The sequence below is a fragment of the Dipodomys merriami genome, unplaced genomic scaffold (assembly GCF_024711535.1).
Source record: "Dipodomys merriami isolate MVZ:Mamm:240054 unplaced genomic scaffold, mDipMer1.0.p SCAF_2, whole genome shotgun sequence".
Classification (NCBI taxonomy): Eukaryota; Metazoa; Chordata; class Mammalia; order Rodentia; family Heteromyidae; genus Dipodomys; species Dipodomys merriami.
The window spans coordinates 14,022,501-14,047,212 of record NW_027203381.1 but is presented as its reverse complement, the minus strand read 5'-3'; the positions used below and the strand labels follow the sequence as shown (position 1 = coordinate 14,047,212).

The 24,712-nt window shown below is 39.9% G+C and overlaps 1 protein-coding gene across 13 annotated transcripts in view; it reads right to left on the bottom strand.

Moving 5' to 3' along the window:
* Tcf4 (transcription factor 4) overlaps window positions 1-24,712 on the bottom strand; it is a 355,777-nt gene that overhangs the window by 153,369 nt on the left and 177,696 nt on the right. For 7 of the 13 annotated variants that reach the window (XM_070029076.1, XM_070029075.1, XM_070029078.1 and 4 more), the window contains one exon: window positions 21,767-21,831. In XM_070029076.1, coding sequence (XP_069885177.1) covers window positions 21,767-21,831 — 65 coding nt within the window. Of the gene's footprint in view, window positions 1-19,238; window positions 19,779-19,844; window positions 19,970-20,320; window positions 20,458-21,766; window positions 21,832-21,933; window positions 21,985-24,712 lie in introns of those variants that run through there. The other 6 variants (XM_070029089.1, XM_070029090.1, XM_070029083.1 and 3 more) reach the window with 5 other exon arrangements.

Sequence of the window (24,712 nt, the reverse complement as noted above, 5' to 3'; positions counted from 1 at the left end):
GAGTTCCATCTGCACCCCTACCCAATACATCCATTTAACATGAATACCCTGAAAGTAGTGGAATAAGACAATGGAAGTGTGGGTTACCTACTGCATGGCAACTCGTCTGTCCTTACACGTGAATCACGAAAACTCTGAACTACTAGGAAGAAGATTTAAAATGAGTCTATGGGGCTTTGACTGTAGCACTGAAAGGATGCTATTTTATCTAGTATTTCTATTTTGAGTTGTTATAGATTACAGTTCTCCACTTCCACTGCCATCGATTACATACAAAAACTGACTTCAAGCTACCAGTGGTTTAACAGCCAGCTCCCCAAATTCTAGAATATTTAAACAACGAGCTTCTGTCCTTCCCACACTACAGCGTTGGAGTGACTTTTAGGTCTACCTAAAAAGTTAGCATTTTCTTATCTTTGGCATCTTTTCTAAGGAGAAATCTGAAACAAAATGCATCTAATTTTAAAAATTATATATTAACTAAAAAAATTAAGACTGAATTCTCTTATTTTAAAGCAAAGAGTAGAGCAGATGTCTTTGGAAAGCATTACTAAATAGCGTGTGTGTGCGTGTGCACATGTGCACGCACACACATGCCTGTGTGTGACAGGCCTGTCCTGGGGCTTGAACCTGGCTTGGGCACTGCCCCTTAGCTTCTGTGCACAAGGCTAACAATCTACTTACGGGTTTTGATGACAGATTGGAGATAAGAGTCTCCTGGTCTTCCTTGCTTAGGCTAATCTTGAACTGTGATCCTCAGATCTCAACCCAAAATAGCTAGGATTATAGGTGTGAGCCACTGGTGCCTGGCTTTAAATAGTAAATGAATATATTATATATTATATATAGAATTCAATGTTAAGGATGTTAAATATATGTGTGTACACACACACACACACACACACACACACACACACACACACACACACACACACACACACACACACACACACACACACACACACACACACACACACACACACACACACACACACACACACACAAATATAGCATCAGGCTACTTCAGATTCTAACTAATTCCCAAGCAGTTCCCTGGGCAAGTGACTTAATGTATTTCATGTGTGAAATAAAGAATTGAGTTAGATGATCTCCAAAGTCAAACTCTAAAAGTAAGTGGAAACTTTTAAATTCGTGACTTACTGACAACAATGACTAATATTGGATAAGGTGGAGTTCTAGGTCGGAAAAAGCTTTGGTAGAGACTCTTGTTCTTCCTTTAAAAGTAACAACTAGCATTTCTGGTTCAACAGAAATAATCCCACAAAGAAAATGTGAAAAATATCCAGAAGTAAAAATTGCTAAATTAGTTTTGGAATTTCTCTTACATAATGATGAACAGCAAATTCACTTTGCTCACAGACTTTTTGCACATGGTTTTGACCAAATGTGGTTTTAAAAAGGTAAATAAGTAAGTAAGAAATAAATGGCAAAACAGAACATTTTAAAAACCCATATTTCTGTATGTATGTGCATTACACAGCAAAGTTCAAGCATTGAAGCTCCGTCAGTCCTATGTTATTTACTGCAGTTGTATTTAAATCAACATGTGATCTGCTCAGTGTTTCTCTATTCTTGGTTTTATGAAAATATGTCTCCCTAAAGCAAATGATGTCTCAAAAGCAAAGTAAATGTTAATGTGCTTTAAGTTATGTAATAAAGTAAAGCAAATTTAGATTTATTGACAGGTGGCATATCTTCGGTGGAAGTTGGGGGATATTCTGGGAAAAGATGAATCAAACATCCCTAGTAGTGTACCGACACTATGCCTCTTGAGCGTTCCTGGTTTTCCTCAACAGTAGTGTCTTTAAAGCTATGTACTCGGAGATAACGAGGGTATAGAATGCACGTGTGAACATCTCCCTTTCTCAAGTGGACATCATTGCGCAGATTTCTGGGAACAATGAGCTTTGCCTTCCTAATATAATTTGAACCTTTTAAAGTGATTGAAAAGGGCAGTCACAGCTTTAGTTAACACCAAAGTAATCAGCCTTTTTTCAATTAATAAATAAATAAACCATTTGCACCCCTTAGGATTGTACTCTTGTCAAATCTAAGGTGCCACTGGATGGAAGATCTATTTATTCCTAAGAAAGACTGCCAATTAAATTGGCATATCATAAACGTCTGAGGTGTTGAAACACAAAATAGTATGTTCGAATTACTTGAAAGTGGTAGTGGAGGACTTTACAATCTAGATTTCCCAGCAGTTGGACAAACTTTCCTAGAAGCATCATAACTCCACACGTAAGTCATCTTCCCCAGATGATCCCACCCTCTTTCTCTACCCTGACCATTGTCATTTAACCCTCAAAAAATCACCCAATTTTCCTATAAAACATATTTAAGAAAAATAGTTAGATGGTATCTATCATTACGCAAATACTGTTTGTATTTATGGTTCCTTTTACGAGTAAAGGGTTTCTACCTTATGTGTGTACTTACGGTGCTAAATTCTATATTTGTGATACGGCAAAATGCTCTTGGTATGGTTCTCCTCATTCTTTATTACCTATTCTGACAATCACAGATACATGGAGCTAGAAAAGGTCCTCACATACCATTCAGGCCAAACCTTCATTTTGCAGGAGCAGAAATAAGCCTTAAAAAACTGCTAATTGGGGTAGAAGCCACTACATGAACCCAATTATCTGATCCCATTCTAAGGGCTGTTGATTCCAAATACTCTGTTCAATCACTCGATCTCAGTCTGGAAGCAATAATTTGGGAATCTCATCCTTCCCGTCTCTTCGCCTGAATTTTCTCCAACTGGTTTAATAATGGCATCTTAATCTCCAAGATTCACTCTAAGTCAGAACACATCTGAATAACACTGGGGCAGAGAGAGTTCAACTTACTGAAAGATTTCTCAGATTTTCTTCTCTTGCTTGGGTTTACTGACAACAGCTTGTTGGGAAGTAAACAATAAATGAAAAGAACTAAAGAAAGAATAAAAGCAATGTGCCCATCATTCCCACATACTGTTCCTTTCTAAGTAATGTTTTTAGTGAATACAATGAAATGCTCTACTCCTGTGAAACTTCAGAGAGCACTAAATCATGTCTCATATGGGTGGCTTCTTCAACCTAGGTGTGTTCAAGTGACTCCATCCTGGCCCAGATTAACCCCAAAAGATGCTAAAGTAAATGAGCAGCACTTAAAGAAACTATGCAGTGGCAAAGAATATTCATATTCCCAAGGTGATATAAATAATAATTTTAATTCTTTCTCACAAAAAAACATAGTATGGTATCTCTGATTCTACAGTATCCAGTGCAATATAGAGGGTCCAACTCAGTAGAGAAGTTCTGGAATCTTTCCCTAAAAGGGCAGTGTCAGGTCTGGGAAAGAAAGAGCAACTCAGATTCAAAAGCATACTGATGGCATTTTTTATTTAATCAACATGCATTAATGATGTGATCCCAGGATTCAGATTATGACAGCTTCTCTCTGACCCTACCACAAAACACTGGTTGCATATTGCAAATGAATTTCCTGTACTAGGCCGTATTTTCAGCTTAATGGAAACCCCCTATCCAATGATGGCAGAGGAATTTTTGAACTCTACTGGACTGATCATCCTGACATAAAATAGAGTCTTCTGCTACCAAAATAGGCTTAATTAAAATGAGATCTTTTTTATTTTCCCAAGTATATCCTAATTCAAGGTGGTCAACGGGTTAATAATCTTTGCAGAGCTCTTCAATTATGCTGCCTTTTGGAGTCTGTGGGTTGGCAGGCAGGGCAACCCTGTCAGACTTACAGAGAGCTCTGCAGATGTCTCTGATGTGTTCAGTCAAACTGAAAAGGAGAAAAGATGGCCTCTGACAACAGACAGCTGTCAGTTAGACGGCGTACTCACACTCAGCAGGCCAATGAGCAGCACTGGAGGTGACAAGTGCTTGGCTGATTAGTGTGCCTACAAAAATCAGAGCCCTTCCCGAGGGGCTCACACCAGCACAAGAGATGACAGTATATGCAGCCACTCGTGTTCCCAGGCATGTGCCCCCACCTCAGACACACAGAGTCAGTACTGTTCGAAAGCTAAGGTCAATCGATTCATTAGGCTGCAAACAAAAATTACAACAAAGGGGGAGTGAAAAATAGTAGGGAAAGCTATCTCTGCAGGACATGGCCAGAGAGAGACCATGGTGACAAAATGAACTTATTCAGAGCTGATTCACTTTCATACTGAAAGATGATGACTGAAAGATATTGACAACAGCAATATATTAGAAGAGATTCACAGGTAGCTACTGCTTCACCCTTCCCATTTTTTCTTTTCTCCTTCTTGCCACCAGGGGGCTGCGGGGAGATGGAGCCTTCTTGAGGAGGCTGACTACGAAATTTCTTAAGTATACTAGGTGAGGATGAAGTAAATCAAAAGTAGAGCTAAAGGAAGGAACTCCAGATTTGCAGAACAAATCTGCAAAAAGTCTGTTCCCCCAATCTTTCATCTAGCTTCATCATGAGCAAACTCAAAGATATGCCCTCTCAACAAATTGCTAAATGGTGAATTCATTGAAGATTGAGAAACCTAATATTGACTCTTCTTTCCGGTTTCTCTTTCTTTCCCTCCCTCCTTCCTTCCTCTCATTTCTTCCTCCCTCCTTCCTTCCCTGATCATTTCGTTTCTAAAACAGCAGATGACTGGAAGTGGAGGAATCCAGAAGAAACACAAGGTAAGGCTAACTAAGTAGATACAAGGTCATTGTGGCTGTCCATCTGCAGAATGAAAAGTTAAACAGTACTTGGCTGTTTTAGGGGGAAAAATGAATTTGAACAAAATACAACCTTGTTTAAATATGACCCTGATTCAGCTCACCTCTCACATAGAGATTGACACACAAGTCCAATCTGCCTGCCATGCCTGAAAAGTGACCCACAAAGGTTTTGATAAAATAGCATTTTAATGACAATAAAAATGACTAAAAAGGACACGTGGAAAAAGCAGATATTGGCATGAGTATCATTGAAAAGTGAGAATTCAAGGCAAAACTCCTGGCCCTACAAAGTACCCAATTTCAAGGCCCTGGATCCAACTATCGTTGGATCACAAAGTGCATGTGGCCACCGTCATCCAGTGTACTACTGGAAGACAAGGCTGCTTTTCTTTGAGGAAAATCCAAGAAATTACTCAATTACCCAGCAGCGCGGGTCAAGTCAGGGAAGAGCATGCGCCTGGCCACCATTTCTCTCAACACAAACCCTATCAGTCCACCAGGCTCTGCCTCCAACCTTCAGGGTACCTATAGGGAATCCCTATGGCCAGGCCAAATGACTTATTATACCAATGCCAGTCAGCCCAAAAGTTCCTCAGGGCTGTGACAGTTCCTTTTCCTAAGTTACAGCATCACCCACTTAGAGATCCCATTCTTTAGACACTGAAAGCCACCAACGTCTTATACCTTTGGCCATTTAGACCATTACAAAGACCTCCCGCACTATTCTGGCTAATACTAAAATGAGCATCTTCCAATGGGATAGCTTTTCTCCTTCCATAAATTCCTTCCAGAACACAAATATCCAAGAAGTTCCACTGCCATTATTTCTTGATCAAATGCCAAATGCATAGTGCATAATTTTGTATTTTTCCCAACTATCATCAGGACAATTTCTAATACTGAACATAGCTTTTATTTTTAGTCAAGAAAGCAGAATTCCCTGTAATAGGAAAATCAAACAATACAATAAAATAATCAAAGGAAGTAACTCCATGCAGCTCCAGAGCCTCAGGCAGAGATGAGGGCAGCTCACTAGGGCTTTAGGCTGCTCTGCCAGTGCTCTCATTGGCTGGACAGCTCTGTCATGCCACATTATTCAGGTTCTACTGTTCCCTGAGTATTAGGGAGGAGGGAGGGGAAATGAGCAGTAAGAACAGCCACATCACAGAGACTAAGGAGGTACAGGCTTATCAACTTAATACCCATGAACCATTTAAATGCTAGGCTGCAAAAGCGAAGGAAACAACCATTTTTCACAGAAAAGTAAGTCATCGTTAAGAAAAAGTCTGAAGACTGGACCATGTATCTATTCTTTGGAAAGTCAACGTTGAGTTCAGGTTCTCATTGGATCCTGCCATCTGTGGTTCCAAAGTACTGCACCTCAGTCCACCCCACCCCATGTTTTCTGCCTGACAAGAGTGTATGTGGCAAGGGGGCTTTCTAGGAACCCGGGGTTAAAGCAGTCCAGCGACTGCTGGCTCAGCCTGCTTTACAGTGTGGATCTAACCAGAATAATGGAGGCCTTATCAGTCCTCTAGGGTAGTACCGAAGATAGCCAAGGCTCTCCCAGCTCCATTAGGGCTGGCTGACACTCTATTCTTGAACGTTTGCTTCTTAGTTATTGTAAAGCTTTTACATATTTAGGGAGCTTTTCCATCAAAATATTCTAGAATGTCTGGAGGCTCAGACACATTAATGATATCTGCACACATGTGCTTTTCATCCAAGTTCACAGCTCCTGGTCACTGAGGGTAAACAGTGTTATCAGTGATTATTATGGATTTAGTCAAGTATATTTGATTCCTGTCATTTATGAGCACTTGTGTTGGCTGGTATTTACAATGTCAGGATCTGTCACTTTGGCAACCTTCTGAGACAACATTTTTCCAGTGTTACAGTGACATTTCAAAAACTCAGTATTTACAAGCAAACGACACCCTCTGGCTCTGTGACAGTGCAATTCAGTGGGAGCTGAACAAAGGGACACTCAACACTCATCTAGAAATTTCTTCAGGAGGTGCTTCCAGCTGCTACTGACTATGACTTCATAGTCTAGATAGCCCTTTGCTCTTTTGGGGGGGGGGGGGAAGAGTGTAGATATCGAGGAAAACCTTCAGTGTGGTGTTGCTGGAGTTTTCCTTATCTTGTGTGTAATCTATGAGTGAGGCCTACACTGTACTGCTAGCCTAATTTCTGGAGCTTTGTGGTATCTCGTTACTACAAAGGAATACTGCACACCAGATGCCATTTAGATCGGGTATTCTGTCTTTAAGGATTGCAGTGTTACCACAAAAAGCTAATGAGCCCATTATGATCATTAATTTTTTTTTCCTGTCCCGTGTCAAAGGTATAAGGAAAAGAATCAAAGGGAGGAAAAAATGAAGAAGCAAATCCTAGTGTACACCATTTGTTCACTTCTCCCCTGTGCTGCCCATTCTCTGCCCAGCAAAATACACCATGGAGAATAAAAGAACATGAATCCTGGGGGGACAAGATGGAGCTGGCTTTGCACTGAGCTTCACAGCCTTTTTCACTTTCAACAGAATGATGGGCCTTTTCACTACAGTGGCAGCGAGTGTACACGTCCTACCCTTCATGGGTAAACATCTGGAAAATATGTTCCAGGTTGTTAAAAATCTACTTGCTAATGGAAAAAAAATCCAGATAGCTTTGGCCCTGTAGAGACCAGGTTGTTGCTCACTGGATGTTTCAGACGCTCCATAGAATGTTCTACCTTTCTTACTGATAAAGAGGCTCCAGAATGGCAGGATGGTAAATGCTTCCAAGGATCCAACCTGAAGTTAGCAATGAGAAGAAAGCTGGAGCCACCTATAAGAAGACATTTCACCAACTTTACCCAGTGACAAAGAAGTAATACAAGAAATGAGAAATCGAGAACCAAAGCCTTTGTCTCTTGGTCCCATCTCTGCCAATTATTACAAATGTTTATTTGTTATTTATTAATGGCCATGTCTCAACTCTCTTATCAATGAAAGGATTAAAAATAGTTCTTGTTATTAGTTTGATTAACTTCTGTCAAGAAGCTTGTACAAAAGTATTTAAATAAAAATCAAGTGCTTACATAGACACACCTGATGATTCAGGTACTCACTTACTCATCCCTCCAGACTCTTGAGCAAATACTATGTGTTCCCCTGTTAGGCAATGGAGGTGGCATGTTTAGGCCTGGCCCATCTCTGACCCCGGGGAAGAGTTAGGAAAGAGAAGGGGCCAGAGGATGATGATGACAGAAGAGCAGAACCTCATTCTGCCCTGGCTACAGCACTAAGGGTCTCTGAGGAGACAGTGCATGAGGACATTGAACACAGGGTACGAATTGTCTGGTAAGAGACATAAGGTGAATACATAGAGTGGCAGGCAGGGCAGGACCAACCATGGTCCCTGATAAAGACAGAAAGCTGAGTAAGAGCTTTTAAGGGAAATGACAAGCAGCTCTGTGTGGCTGGAGTGGTGAGTACAGGCAAAGCTGGAGGGTGAGACAGAGGCCAGACTACACGAGTGTGAGAGCACATGGCTCTCCACAGCCCCCAAAGGAGAGGGCAGAGAGCAAGGGTGCGACAACCACGGGATTCTGTGGAGACAGTAACTCCAGGGCAGTGGAGAAAGGTATGTCTGGAAGCACTGGCAGAGACCGAGAGGGTATGGCAAATACAGAGGCGTGTGAACCTAAAGTTGAATTAATTATTGGGATCAGAAAACTGAGAGCCTCTGGAGGAGGGAGGGAGGGGGGAAAGAAAGGAGGGAAGGAGGGAGGGAGGGAGAGTGTAAGTAGTCAGCGACCACGTCAATGAATGGACAGATGGAAGGATTAGTCCTGAGGGGAAATTCATCCCATGGAATTCAAATTCAAAAGCCCAATACTCATGGTGAATTATTTATTTTTTTCCCTCCACTCACAAATGCCTAGAAATCCCCAAATTTTGCCCAAACCTTTTGAAAATAGGTTCTAAATAGATGTCCCATTATGGATTTGAAAAGCTGTTTAGTACTCAAGACAACTTAGGTGACTAAACATTTAACTCAAATTTTCTACTTACACACTAACAACAGGATCTCCAGGGAGGCACAGGGTGCTATTTATAATACTCACTAAAATTTTAAAAAATGCTGGAAGGTCTGAAGGTTCTAGAAGATTCTCAATTCTAGCTATGACTCTACCAAGCTGATTTAGGAAGTATGCATTTTATTTTTGGACCTACACAAATAATTACCTGGAGCAACAATAAAATGACATGGTAAGCCAGGCCCAAAGAAACATAGGTCCCATGGTTTCCCTTATTTGTAATATCTAGTATATGTATGAGTCAAGTGGAAAAGGTCAGATAATGTGATGTCAGGAAAATGAACCCTTAGATATGTATTTTAATGTTTTTTCTTTTATGCATGTGTTTCTAACGCATTTATAAGATTATCTCTTTGTTGCTCTGTATGTCCCTCCCCCACAGTATAACCCCTGCTTTCACTATATTTGATGTCAGTATAACTTGTGGAGGAGATGGGGAAAAACCAGTTGTTTAAGGATACAGGTGGACCTGTTGCAACAATGAGAAGTACAAGTTGTCATGTCCAAAACGAGCTTGACAACGTCGGTGCGGGGGGGGGGGGGGGGAGGAGAAGGATTGGGATTGGGATTGGGGGGGAGGGGGGAGGCTGGGAAGGGATGTGAAGGGTAAACAAAGGAGGAGGCTACAATGCTTGGTAAGAAATGTATGCATTATCCTGCCCATGTAATTGTAACTCCTCTGTACAGTATGTTCACAAATAAAATAAAATAAAATTTAAAAAAAAAAAAGAAACTGAGGAAGAAAAGATACTGGCTTGGACTCCACAGGAAGCCCAGAGCTTGGCATCTGGGCTTCTGTGACACACTATAAGATTGAACAGGGCAGTACAAATACTAGGTGCAACGTGACTTAGAAAACTGCTGTGTAAACATGCAAGAAGAGAGTCTGGTTCAAACACTGACAGGGTGTAGGTGTTATCTACAAAAGACAGAGATCAAGGTCCCTAGAAGTAAGTCAGAAAACAGTCCTCCCTCAATATATACAAGCAATGGAAATGCTCTTCTCACTGACAAAATGGAAAGCATTCATCCTGTAAACAAACTGAAGCAAGTCTTAAGTCGTTAACAGGGCAGGATGGAAGCGAACAGGTCTGTATTAGCAACTCCTTAGCTGAGAGAGTGAAATAGTGGTGGTGCTGAAAGACTCCTTGAGGGACGATGTTCTAGCCGTGGCAGCTGTTGACATTTCTCTTTGCCACATGTCACTGTCCACAGCAAGTCTTTTGCCACCAGTGATGTCATGCTGTACCACTCGCTCTGCACATGACAGTTCTGAGCTGCAGAACCCAGCGTGACAGACTTTGCAGTTCAAAGTGTTGAGAACAGACATTTCCATAGGAGTGAATCACATCCAAGTGCATGGGACATCCGGGAAAGCCAATGAAATAACCAGAGTTGAGGGGCGTTCCCTGCCTTGTAAAAGAAGTTCCTTTAGAATAGTGTGTGTGTGTGTGTGTATCACATATACATATATACATATATATATTCTAATGGGAAAATAATGTATCTGACAACACTAAAATCCTTCTGAAGATCTTGAATTCTGTTTCTTTTGAAGTTCTGGATGGCAGTTACAATGACCCTGTCTAGGCCTGAGCCTGATATACAGCATGAAACCGAGAATGGAGCATAAACTACCCTAAAGAAAACACTAAGTGCACATTATCTGTGGGCTCAGGGAACCCCAACTGGAACTAAATAATTTCTGGCTGTAAGTTATTTACACATGTAGGTCTTTTTAATTCTGACTGATTGCTAACACTTGATCTCTACTGTGGCTGTCAGTACCTAGCATTTATCCAGGATGCTGACCTATGAAAATGGTTTGTGTTACATCATGTAGTGTGTGACTATCATAAAAGAATTTTTTTTCTAGGCCTATCCTCTTGTTCGGAAAAGCACACACCTCTCACCTCCACAGTCCACTCACATACTGTCTATTGACTTTTGTGTTACTTTTGTGTAACATAAAACATTCTTTGTTTCTCAGATGCTATGGTGTGTGTGTGTGTGTGTGTGTGTGTGTGTGTGTGTGTGTGTGTGTGTGTGTGTGTGTGTGTGTGTGTGTGTGTGTGATTCCTCTCATATAATAGGCATTTTGTTCTTGGATTTTTCTGTGACAGTACAAAGCAAATTTATGACCTTTTCTTTTTGGACAACTCACTGTAATACCAAAAATGATTAACTCACATGAAGACCTACAAAGACATACCATGCAACTGATGAAAACATGAAAAAAAAATAGGTTCTGCTAAAATTGATTTTTATATCACTAAATATTTTACTACTATTCCTTCTTAAAATTCTTTGCATATTTCTATTACTGATCCAATCTTTATTCAACTAAGAGTTAGCATTAAGGAAAGGTATTTAATCCACAAAAATCTATCTGCATATGCTTTGTATGATCAATTCTTCAGACTATGTACTGTTCTGCCAATATGGTGATCACAGAAATTAAAAAAAAAAACAACTTGGACAAACATCTCAACCAATGGACAAGTTCATGGTTTAATCCTGACGTTTAATCCTATAAGGTTATTTTCTTGTTGCTATTATAGAAGGGTTACAGTTACATAAGTCAGGTAAAGAGGTTATTATTATTTTTTTAATCACAAGAGTTAAAGCCACATGCTAATGCTAGCCTTTCCTTTTGATTTTATTTATCCTGTGTTTACTGAGGCTAAATTACCAATGTCTGCTTCATACAGTTTGCATAGTATTGGTTTATATGTAGTGATAAAAGGAGACAGAAACTGAAGTGAGAGAGGTTGAAAGTAACTTATCATCAAAAACATGGGAAAGCTAGCTACTCAGCCAAATAAAAATAACATATTCCATGATTTGTAATATAAGAATAAAATGAATACCCTGGGTCTCAGGAGGTCTGCAATATGATCTTTGCAAAAGGTAGCTTGCCAATTTAATTGAGGTAGGAGTTATTTAATTTTTTTACAGGTATAGTTTTCAATAAAACTACATATGCCTATAATACTGCGATGGCAGATGTGTCTCGATTATTAGAGGTGGGCTCAAGGGAATATATACAATGGATCTTGAAATCCATAAGCAGCTGTTGGTGGGGGGGAGAGGTCTGAAATGATAGGGGAGGGCATTGTACCACGCACACATGTTCTTTAAGTGCAGCAATGTTTTGTTATTTTACTGCAGGTGTATTACAAAGATGAAATTTAATAACTCACTGTATACAATACCCATAACTGAAGAAATTCAGTACCCTGCTGTTCATTACAGCGGTACAAATGAGCTCAGATTATTCTGCGTGCATGCACAGTCAAACCCCAACAAGAGAGACCCCCACATCTAGTGTTCTGGAGGATGGCCACTGAGAGCCTCCACGGTGCTGCTTCTCCTTAACTGTTTCCTATTCCTAAATCACTGTGGTCCCCGATACATATAAACCTGCCTGAGAAGTGAGTTGAAAATAAGGTAAACTAATATTAATATATATGTATTTATGTATATGTGTGTATATATGTATATATATATAGTTACATAAATCGTTTAGTAGTCTTCTGAATGGCGAGAGGCAAATACAGTTGAGGGTATCTAAGTTTCCTTAAGTACTGTAAGAATATGACAGTGATAATATATTCTTATCAATGACATCTGATGATATGCTAGGCTAAAGCTGCAATCCCATGAAAACATGACTTCCTTACCTAAGTAAAAGGAAAAGTCTGATGCAAATAAAGGCAATTCTCGGGGGGCGGGGGGGGGGGGGGGAAGGCAACATTTGCATGTCAGAGATCCAAAAGCAAATGTAAGTAAACAGTCCTGCCTATTTTGGTTTTATTCCTCCATGATCTATTTCTCTTAGATAATCCTTAACACTAAACACTAAAGGGACATGTTTTTAAAAGTTCAGTATTGCTGGGTGCTGGTGGCTCATGCCTATAATCCTAGCTACTCAGGAGGCTGAGATCTGAGGATGGCAGTTCAAAGCCAGCCCAGGCAGGAAAGCCCATGAGATTCTAATCTCCAATAAACCATCAGAAATCCACAAGTGAGGCTGTGGCTCGAGTGGTAGAGCGTTAGTCTTGAGCTGAAGAGCTGAGGGACAGCGCCCAGGCCCAGAGATCAAACCCCACAACCAAAAAAAAAAAAAAAAAAAAAAAGTTCAGTTCAGTGCATCTGTGAGTGAGTAGAAAAGCCCATGCAAAAAAGTCCACCTGACTAGTCAAATCAAATATATAATAATGGATGCATCAATTCTAACCATATCAGGAACATGAGCAGACTCATGATACAAGTTCCTTTTCTTATCCATAGCCTTAAAGAAAAACCCACATTTAAAAAATCCTACTCATTTCCAAGAATGGGCACAAGTGTTATCTCTTACAGTGTTGGTGAAGTATTCATTTGAGGTTTCAGTTGTGGAGTTTCAACAAACATTTCCTCAGTGATGGAATGATAGCAAGTTTGACTTCAGACAAAGGAATAAGTATCACTGCCAGTTATCCTGATGGTGAACTGTGAATACTTGGCCTTTCTCACAGGATGAAGCAACAGGACAATCCCGAGTTCTACCTGATACACAAGAATATGTCAGCGTAAAACTTTACCAGGTGTGCCTCAAAATTAAATCAATAATTTGTGCAGTCATCAACTAATTCTCTTCTTTTCACATCACAGAAATACAACAATGAAGAACTATAGGCCTAGTTGCTAGTGATTATGAAAACCTCCTCAATATCAATGCTTTTTCCTAAATAAACTATATGCTGCTGGTTCTGTGATATATATATATATATATATATATATATATATATATATATATATATATATATATATACATCAAGGCCAAAAGAAAACCTATACATTTTATAGAAAGTCTTCATGCTGTTGCTAAAATGTGAATTGGCGTGTTCCACCCCAGCCTTTTCACAGGAAATCCTCATTGGTTTTGAGGAAATTGCACATGCTAAGTCTGAGGATGTCACTGAATAGATTATTCATAAAATCTGTTTCCTTTTTTAGGCAGGGCAGTCATGACTGAAATGGCCTGCCTTCATCTACAAGACGGAGCTATGTTCGGCATCCTACCAGTCACAAACAGATCTGAGTGCTGCTACTCAGTGGTAAGTATAGTGCTTGATCCAGATTGTCCTGAGAACCTGACGGCCACTGCTAGCAGTGTTCTGGATGGGATCTAGTGTAGACGCTGGAATCTAGAAAGCCCATCACGTGCTGGGAATGTGGCTTAGTGGTAGAGTGCTTACCCAGCAAGCACAAAGCCCTGGGTTCAATTCCTCAGTACCCCATAAACAGAAAAAGCCGGAAATGGTGCCGTGGCTCAAGTGGTAGAGTGCTAGCTTTGAGCAAAAGAAGCTCAAGGGCTATATAACCAGGCCCTGAGTTCAAGCCCCAGGACTGGCAAAAATAAATAAATAAATAAATAAAAATAGCCCATCACAGGCTGGAACAGCCATGAACCCAATTTGGAAGAGTACTTGCTTTGAAACTAAACATTTTAGAGTTCAAAGGCTGGCTCTGAAACTTCTCAGGGTATAGTTTTAGGTCTATTTATTTTCCTTTTGAGCATATCTTTTCTTTACAAGTTATTAAGTGAAAATGGTTAATAACTACATGAGAGGCTTATACTGACACCTAATATTCATTCCCCAGCTTTATGGAGAAAATTCACTCATTTTGACATTAACTCATCAAGTATGTTTGGTCTGGGGTAGGAGTTATTCCCAGTGTGTTAGTGATCCTGATAGGGTAGCTTCCTGGAACATCATAGCAATGCACCTGTGTGAGTGGTCAGGCTCTTACATCAACCTTGTGAGGTGTTTAATGGAAAGAACACAGAATAGCAGCATTGGAATTTGGGAAAACTATGAGGCTTACTGCAAGATTAATCTAACTGCTAGGAACAAAACTCCAAATGCCAGAAGAAAACTGAAGTTTGCTTTGGGAAAGAAAAACAAGAAACAAAAAACCATACCGATGATAACCTCCTGCCTCCTGCAGTTAAAAGCTTTTCTGACCATCAGCCTACACCTGGGCTATTTCTTTATCAATACACCTGATGAGATTTGCCAGAAGCTCCCAGGTACAGATAACTGATGTTACGCTGGTATGTGGTCGAGCACTAAAACTGGCAGTTCTAAAATGAATAGTGAAGGAAAGTTCTTCTTTGCAAAAGCTATTCATATAGAAGACATGACAGCATTTTTTTTCTCCAAAAACTGTCAGGTTGAAATCTACTAACTGATACAAGGGTCATCAACCTGGGCCAAGACCAGCCAAATGCTGTTGGGGAAGAACAACACTCAACCAGTACTAAAGTGTTAACGTGAAGATCATTTGCCCTGGGTAAAGCAGGAATGGCTTGTTTACGACCGAGTGGTTTGGGGATGCCACTGTTGCCAAAGGATGCAGTAAACATCATTGCTAGGCCATTACACTCTGAAGGAATACAGTAAAAGACATTGCCATCATCCATGAACCCCTTCAGCCCACAATGTTCAACGGGAACCTGAAGTAATCCTTTAGACCTAATTTGTCAATCGACACACAAAACAAACGAGGAAGAAATTAAAGAGCATCATGATGAAAACAAAAATCCAGTAGCTCTACAAAGCTGACTGCTTTATGCAATAGTCCTGATACCTTTAAAGTAGCCATCATTTAAATGACAACCAAAACAAAACAAAGGAACTTAAGAGGAACTCTGTTCTAGTTTAAAAGAAGTTATAAGGAAATATAGAAACCCAATGTGATGAGTACATACAGAGTTTTTTTTTAGAAAGTGAATGAGAACATTTCTAGGCAGACAACTGAAGCAATGTGAATATAAACTAGGACTAGGAAATCAGTGCTAATTTTTGTTAAGTGTAATAATACAGTGCTTTAGTTAAACAGGTAAGTACCTTGTACTTAAAAGATGCCTACTGAAAATTTTAGGTTTGAAACCTTAGATCTTCCAATTAAAAACAGTTTGCTAAATAAATAAATAAATAAATATATATATATATATTACACATAATACATCTACCCACCAAATAAATACAACAAATATTAACATCTGTCTAATCAATACTGTGTATTTAGCTTTATTAGCTTTTCAGCATTTCTGGACATTGGGAAATTTTCTCTAAGAGTAAAAAGAATTTTGTTTTAATAAGTACATGTAGTCCCACCGATTCAGTATACAAAGAGAGGAGGCCCAATAAAGTCCAGGAGTTTGCGGCTAGCTTGGGCCAGATATGCAGGCCTTGTCTAAATATGTAACTAAGTAAGTAAGAAAGCCCCTTGCATAACAGCAAATGGAGCCCGATCTCCTCTCCACACACATGAGAAGTGGAGGACACGTATGGAAGAGCATCCTTTTGCTTTCCCCTTTAGTACTTAAGACATCACTAGTGGGCTAATAAATATTTATCAATTAATGCAATGAAAGAATAGGCCTTTTCTCCCCTGCAGGTTGAGTGGCAGGGGGATACCCACAGCAAGCACCCAAAAGAATGAACTGCTGCTAGAATACAATGCTCAGTACAGGACAGCATACACACAGCAAATTCAGACCCTGTGATGGCTAAAACCATCATGGTTCTAAACACCATGCTCCACTCTTCACAGCTGTATACTCAAACACTGGACCAGGATTCTGAGCTTTGGTTGCCATAACACGGCCACCAGCACAGAACACCTATCATTCCTTTATTCACACGTTTATGCACGCACAGCACTAGGACCATGATGTCCCAAATTGGAATACATGTCTCTCTCTGGATATGACCTCATTCTTTCCAGGGCCTTTTCAGTAAAGGCTTTCAGAGGGTTTTAAGTAGATTTTTTTTTATTTTTGTAGGTATTAAATACATACATGGGAGCCGGGCGCTGGTAGCTCACGCCTGTAATCCTAGTTACTCAGAAGGCTGAGATCTGAGGATCTCAGGTCAAAACCAGTCCGGGCAGGAAAGTCCATGAGACTCATAACTCCAATATACAACCAGAAAACCGAAAGTGGTGCTGTGGCTCAAGTAGTAGAATGCTTGCCTTGAGCTGAAGAGCTAAGAGACAGCGTCCAGGCCCAGAATTCAAGCCCCACGACTGACAAAAAAAATTAAATAAATAAATAAACAAACAAATAAATAAATAAAAATGTGTGTGTGCGCGAGCGTGCGCACATGTGGGTGCACTTTTATATGGTTGATACAACCTTTCTATTCAAACTCCCAACAATGCATTCCCCAAGAGACGCTGGGGAAATAAATATTAGATCATCACAGTTCTTATCCTGGTAGACACATGGTACATGGCACAAGACAAAGCAGACATGACCCCTGCCCTCCAGGATTTTACAGAATCCTGGTAAAAATAAGCATTCAGTAAACACATAAATAATGGCAAAATGCACAAAGGGACTATAAAGGGAAAGAGAGTACCTCCTAAGGTGATATTTAACAGGGATCTTGCCTGGGGGAGGTACCCAGTAAGGATGCATGCATGGGACCTGGACTGAACACTAAATCAACACTAACAACCAACATTTAGGCCCAATATCAAACAAAAGAGTGGTACATGAACATAACCTGCATTTCTGCTTACACAATGCTGAGACAACCATTTTTGCTTCTATCTTCTCTATTTTGACCTTACATAAGAAAAACTTTAAATAGGATAAACTCTGAAAGGTTTTAGAGTTAAGTCAGTAATAATACCTGAGTTATTAAAAAGCCTAAAATATTTTAAATTTAATAATTGATTTAAGAATCAGCCATGCTTAATTTCAATAAATCAAAAATGAATAATGGATATATCTAAGTGACATATAGAAAAGACTCTGTTCTTTGATAGTTTTAAAGTTCTGAAATTTAAGTTATCTTGCATTAGGCCACATTCTTAACTCTCTCATCTGTTACTTTTAAGATATGAACATTAAATAACTTAACCAGCGTAGTCCTATTTGATCACCTTCTGAGAAGGAAAAAGAATTTGAAAGCCTGGCCTCACTAGGGAAAACAAGGTAATGTTGGAACGTTCAGTTATGGAATCCCATAGCAAGATCTCAAGATGTTTTGCTGATTTTTCAATATACAACTAATTTTCACTGCCTTTTAAATAAAGGTCATGTGAAATATATTTACAGGCTTGAACAATCTAATTAAGGCAAGAAGTCCACAAGCCTTATCAAGGTCAGTAGTAATGTGAAAATTTGAACACAAATCATTAAAATAGAGTATATTTCAGCAGAATATTCTAGAAAGATGATCAAACCTAGTTGCACATTACAATTCCCTGGGGAGCTGTTGGAAAGGTGCAGGCCAAACTTCTAAGCTACTAATATGACTGGCCTCAGTTTTCTGGGTGTCTATGCCGCTCCCAGGTCCCCCCCATTTTCTCAGGGAAACATCACAGAGATTCCATGGCTTTAAAACTTTGGATCCCAGAAAGAAAACACCAACAACCCCTGATAATGCTAAACTTATACTCAAGGTAGGAATTCTGCCCTAATCAAAATCATTTTTGTCAGTTTCATCATACTTTTAACAACAAATTTCAGCAACAACAACCAAAAAAAAGTTTGCAAATCCTATTCAAACCAGGAAAGGGGGCCGAAAGCAAAGTTGTTGCTTTTTTTTGCTTTTGTCCTTAGCATTAATCCCAATTAACATGAGGAATTAGGAACTGGTTATCACACCATTAAAATTGGGCTATGGTTAAAAAAAAAAGTTTATTTCCACTCATTTTCATGTCTGTCACACTTTCCATTATACATTTTATTTTCTCTGCCAATAAAAGTAGTATGAGGTTGCAATTTGGCAAGAAAAGTCTTAAGCCTGGGTGTGATTTCCGTATACCAATTTGATATAAATTCATTTTCCCACATCTAACTAGAATTTTTTAAGTCCATTTGACTGCTTTTGTCTATTGGTTCATTTTATAAATAATTTCTTAAATCTCACCACATACATGGTAATTTTTATAAGGCCATGTAATGATAAATATATGTGTTAATAAAGAACCTGTCAGCTTTTTCCCCTGAAAAAATATCCATTTTTTTAAGATGTCATGTATCTATCACTATTACAGTAATACTAAATCCCTACATAAAACACAATGGTGGGAATATATATTTTAACCTCATATGCTTTTGAAAGAGTATCTATCTCGTATAATAAACTCCAGGACAGTGTTTGTACTACCTGTTGCTTATCATCACTAATTTTCTACACCAGACAAAAAAACCAATGGGACTAGAATAAGTATATTCCTATAAAACATCGCTCATCCATTGAAGTCCATAGGACACATTTATCATTTTAAAAAAGCAGATTTGGAGCTCCTGAGGGCTCACATCTAAAGGTTTTTGTCCAGCATCTTAAATAATGTAGCAAAGAGGAGAAAACAAATTACCCGCCTCCCCAAGTGTTACTCACCTTGTCACAAAGTAGGATACCATTTCAGCTGTGATCTGCTATTTAGACTTGAAGCCCAAGACACCAGGATTTTGCCTTTCTTTTTCCTTTTTTTTTTTTTTTTTTCGGTTTGTATAGCTGTTCTAGCAGACAGGGATTCAAAGAAACAATGCAGCTCCAGAGAAACTGATTCTCTGAAAGACTCTAGTCTGTTCTATTCTCAAATTTCACAGAAAGCACAAGTTCACACTATGGCCACCTCTCATTCTCAAGCCCTACCCTTTCCTAAGCGGGGAATTTCAAACATTTATCTATTATTATCCTTAAGTAATCGCCCTAAATGTTTACGGATTCTGCCGAGACCATGCTAGGCAGAGAAAGAGTCCGTTCTTGCAACCATAAAAGCAGAAATAATAATGAGGGGGCTCCACACTCCCCAACTACAGTCTGAAAGCTTTTTTTTTTAAAAAAAAAAAAGAAAAGCAGATGTAGCCATCTCCCCATCTACAAAAGCATTTTTCTGTATAGGAACGACTCAAAAACGAACCTCCCAAGGCCCAGAAAAATCAACCATCACATGCCAATCAGCCACCTTGCAATCCCCCCTCTGCCCTCTCCGCTTCTCACCTTGTGTTTGGGGGGGGAGGGAAATTAACTCGAGTTTCACCCGAGGGAAGGATTGCCCACAGACGGAGGGAGGAGGGTCTGCGTTCTGCTCACACAGACAAGACTCACACGGTCTGGATGATGCTTTCACAAGTTAAGGGGCCTCACGCTTACTCAGCAGAGGAAATCTTTGTGTCTGTGAGGAATCACGCCAATTCCTATTAGTAAGAAAGGATCCAGGGGAGAGGAAGCCTGTTCCCTCAATGACCAGCCAAAGGGGCCCAGCACAAACAGAGACCTCTGTCATGACCATCTGCAAAAAAGGAAGGATGTTGTCAACTTTCTTCTCCCCCCAAACTCCAGTGACCTCCGCCTTGACCCTCAGAAACCAGAGCCACAGGAACCGGCTCTTCTGTAGGAATTCAGAGCTTTACACCAGAGACCCAGCATTGAGAGGCTCGGCGGCCAGGCTATCTGCCCCGAACATGTGCACTCACATTCCAAAGATGTTTCCGCTGCACTGGAATGGCTGTAAATTTCTTTCCTGCACAATTCTTTCCAAACAAACTGCCATGAACTGCACTCCGGCAGGAGTTCTCACCAAGCACGGCTCATCTCATCCCAACAACATCTTTCAGATGTGGAATATGACTGCATTGGTAACTGGGCCAAAGGAGTCAACTTTAAAAATGCAAATGTATACAGAGGGAAAAAAAATTAAGAAGCCAACCCACCAGAATTCCACCTTTCATGATAGATGACAGATCCGTAAAAAACTCCTCCTTCAGAGGCTCAGTTTCATTGCTAAAGCGCATGTGTGCTTCTATTTTCCAGGGATGTATTAAATAGGCTATTTTAATAATCCCCAATTGATTTTTCCCCATACCATTAAAGAAACTTAGAAGGCCAGAGAGATAAAAAGAGTGAGCATACATTTTCCAGCATACACACACAAAAAAGAACATGTATACACTACTGCAGAACAAGGAAACTTTGAATATTAAAGGGTACTATTCAATAGTATCCATTTTTCCAAAGTAAGACATTCATGTTCTTGCAACCAACACAGGTTCTTTAAGAGAAAGAGGCAGAGACAGAGAAGAGACATTTTAAATATATGATCAATACTGAGGTTGGAATAAAAGGAAAACATCTATAAAAATTCTGCTTGTCTTGAAATAAAGTTTCCACTTTTGCCTATAAATAGCAGCATTTTTAGATCCGTTCTCTCCAGGGAATTAAAAAGATAGAAGAAATGCAGAGAGTACCAAGGTACAAACACACACTTGCACATCCCACACCTCTGTATTACTCTGGCATTTTATTATTTAATTAAAGTACTCTTATTTTTCTAGCTCACGCATGATTCCCCCGAGATGGCTTTGCTGTTAGCCTGCTGGCCTTGACTTCCAGCCAGAAACAATTCAGAAACAAAAAAGGGACAACAAATCATATTTCCACAGACATTTTTATCCCTCACTACCACCCTGTTTTCACACAACATCATACACCCCTATGAAAACTATAATTTAGGGCCACAGCCACCCGAACCCAGAGTCTGACACACAGCTTCACAAAGCATTTTCTGTGTACAAAATTCCTAAGTTCTCAATTGCAAATAAACTCTTTTTGATAGCTCCACTTCAACCGACATTGCTAGCTTACAAACAGTATCTCTGGTACAAGCTGATAAATTTTAAAAAATATATAAAATAAAAGCAAACAAGCCAGGGATATAGCTCTGACCCAACAGAGAACTACAGAGGAGGTGTTTATTAGTTCTCAGTTTAGGATTATTGCATGGTTTTGAAACAGTTATCAGCAGACTCTCTGTGCACTTCAGAAAAACAGTTGAAAACGCCTAACTTAATCAAATCAGCAAAATTCGTTGGTCCATCAAGTCCACTTTCTCACCGCCTCCCCCTTACTGGAGCCGCACTTACCTGGTGGCAACCTTGTAAGTTTGATTCTCTCCCATAAGATGAGTAGGAACCCCTTTCTGTTTTACCTGCCAAGAGAAACAACAAAACAACATAAATAGGCTTTTCCTGTTCAAAAACCTCTACTGCAGGTAACAGGCATCTTTACTTCTCTTCTGATGTTTACATACGTAAAGTAGGCACGGCTGACAATGTATGCAAGCAAGAGAGAGGAAAGCACTTCCTCACTCTGGCGATGATAAACTGGAAAAAAAATATCCTTCATTCCTATTCTTAGCCAAACTGCTCCACACTTCCAAAAACTGTCATTCCAATGGTCTCCACTCTCTTAACAAACAAATTGTCACTCCTTATTTTCACTTTCTTTCTCTCTCCCAAAATTTAAACAATTTCAATTTTATTTACACAGCCGGCAAATTATCTATGTAATGACCCTAGCCTAGTAATTCCCATTGATTATATTGACACTTAATGCGGAGGCCAAAGCTAATCAATCACAAGCTCTCCAGATGGTGAATTTAGAAAAGAAACTATTCAAAATTCTGAGTCTCTTTCTCTCTTTCTTTAAAAACTCCCTTTCCCAGGAGAAAATATCTCATCATGATCATGATGACGATAGCGTTTATGTTTAGGAGGAAAGGGCTTTTTGAAAAATCGCCCCACGCTGAACCCGAGTTCAGATTCCACCAGTAGACCGAGCAAGCCCAGGGAATTGGGAAATGGGAACACCATATTCCAATTCTGACAGATAAGTTATTAGTAGACAGAGCTCTATACATTGTATAGGACCTTCGATGCTTTTTAACCACATTCATGGATAAAACCAAGATAGCTCATTTGTTTCTAGAGTTTGTTTTGCCTTAATAATCAACAGAGCAGATAATGAAACCACATTACAAGAGATCTAAGCAGTGGAGGCCAGCTGGTGGTGTATGGAGTGTTGGCCTACAGAAAATTGCCATAGCAGGAATGGCAGAGGTTTATGGAGGCAGCGAAGTGGTCAGGACATGACCCCCGGGTGAAGGATGGGTTTAAGAGTGTCGAGGTGTGCTAAACTTCCCACACAGGATCATACCTTGCTTTTTCCCAGTGTGCAAATTCAAAACTTACATTTTAAAGGGCTGAGCTGATATCCTTTTCAAGTTTACAACCCCTAAATTTCCCTTCCCAACCCTCAATAACACAGATGCTAGATGTAATATTATTCTCTTGATATTCCAGTTCAATGGCAATGCTATTAAGAGTATGTTTCATTGACAGCAGACAAAAAATATAAGGTATCTTTCAGAGATCTTTCTATCTAGCCCAAAGCATACTCTGTATCTAAGTCACTACATATATACATACACACACACACACACACACACACACACACACACACACAAACACACACATACACACACACACATACACACCCAACAGAAGGGGATGTTTCAAAGAGAGCTACACACCTGAGCCTTAATATCTCCTCTCTCCTTCCCCATGATTAACTTTTCTACTGATATGATTGGATCTCAAACTTGAAGAATACCACCTTCATTTCTGACACCCTGTTCTGTGTAAAGTATAAAATCAATGCCTATATCACTTTCAATTCCAGTGAAACAAGACCTGATCACACACACTGTCCATCACGGGAGATCTGAGGTAGCTCCCGCTGCATGTGATTGTACATGGAAAATGAGGAGTGTTTACCTGTCCGCAATGGCCATAGACCCACTCTTACTCATCTGTGGAAGACAAGATAAAGCTACTCCTATCCTTTATCTGTACTTTATAAATACTGTTAACAGAAAAGGCTCAACCTTTATGAGCCCTATCAAGTGATGCATGTCTATCCCTTTAAGCTCTGACTTCTAAAATCTCCTCAGTGCCACCACAGCATACTCCATTGACATAATATTCACTGTGCAACCACAGACAAGCAGGCAGTGAGAAAGAAGAATGAAACAGAATTGCTTCGATTTTTTTTTTTACAATAGGAAACTGAATGTCTTATGTTGTGTTTGAGTGAGTTCAATATAGTGAATTGTAAACTATAGTTTTGAGGAGAAAGGTCATGATGGGTTTTCTTTTACTACAGAAGAAATTACTGGAGAGATGGTTGCTATAGGACATTTTCCCAACTCTTTCCCAATTCTCTTTCCCAATGCAGAGAATTGGAGAGATGAGTTTTCCTAGTGGGATTTGGCTTACTTCGTACACATACACGGGGCTGATTTCTTCCATTATTTTGTAAAGCCAGAAAAGAAGGTCAATGCAAATAGGAAAGGGGGAGGAGGGAGTGGAAGACAAGAGGAAGAATGGAATAGAAAGAGCAAGACGGTGGAAAGGGAGAGGCAGTGGGAGAGAGAAGAATATGAATGCACATCGCCGAGTTCGCCGAGTCCTCTTGGCTACAGGCATGGGCCCAGCGTTCTTTACTATCATATCAGATACAGACTGCTTAATCTCAATTTTGCTTGTTAAAAAATATTTATCCAGATACAAAAATAAACCCACTGCAAATTACAAGTTGTCAGGGTTAAAAATCTCCTCGTGTTTGTGTGGGGGAGGATGAGAGACCAGCATAGACATGAATCATTCTCAGTAATTTGAGTGTTTCCATGACATCAGTGGGCACTGGTCCAGGACTCTGTCGAAGTCTGTGAGGTACCGAAGAGGCAGTACACAGCCAGCAGGAGTCTGGGAGGTGGACTTTTTTTTTTCCCTCCTTCCCCCCCACCGCACCCCCCCCCCCCCCGCCAAGGATTATGCTCCTTGTGAAGATTTCATCGAGAACATCCACTTTTACCATCAAATAGATCGCTCCAGAGATTGTGAGCGAACACATTTCATTCTGATAGTGTAAGCCTTTAACTTTATTACAGCTTTTTGTTCCCAAATTCAACTATAAATCTACCCTCAAGAGCCCTAGCCCCTGTTCTGGGAGCAAAATAATGGGGGATT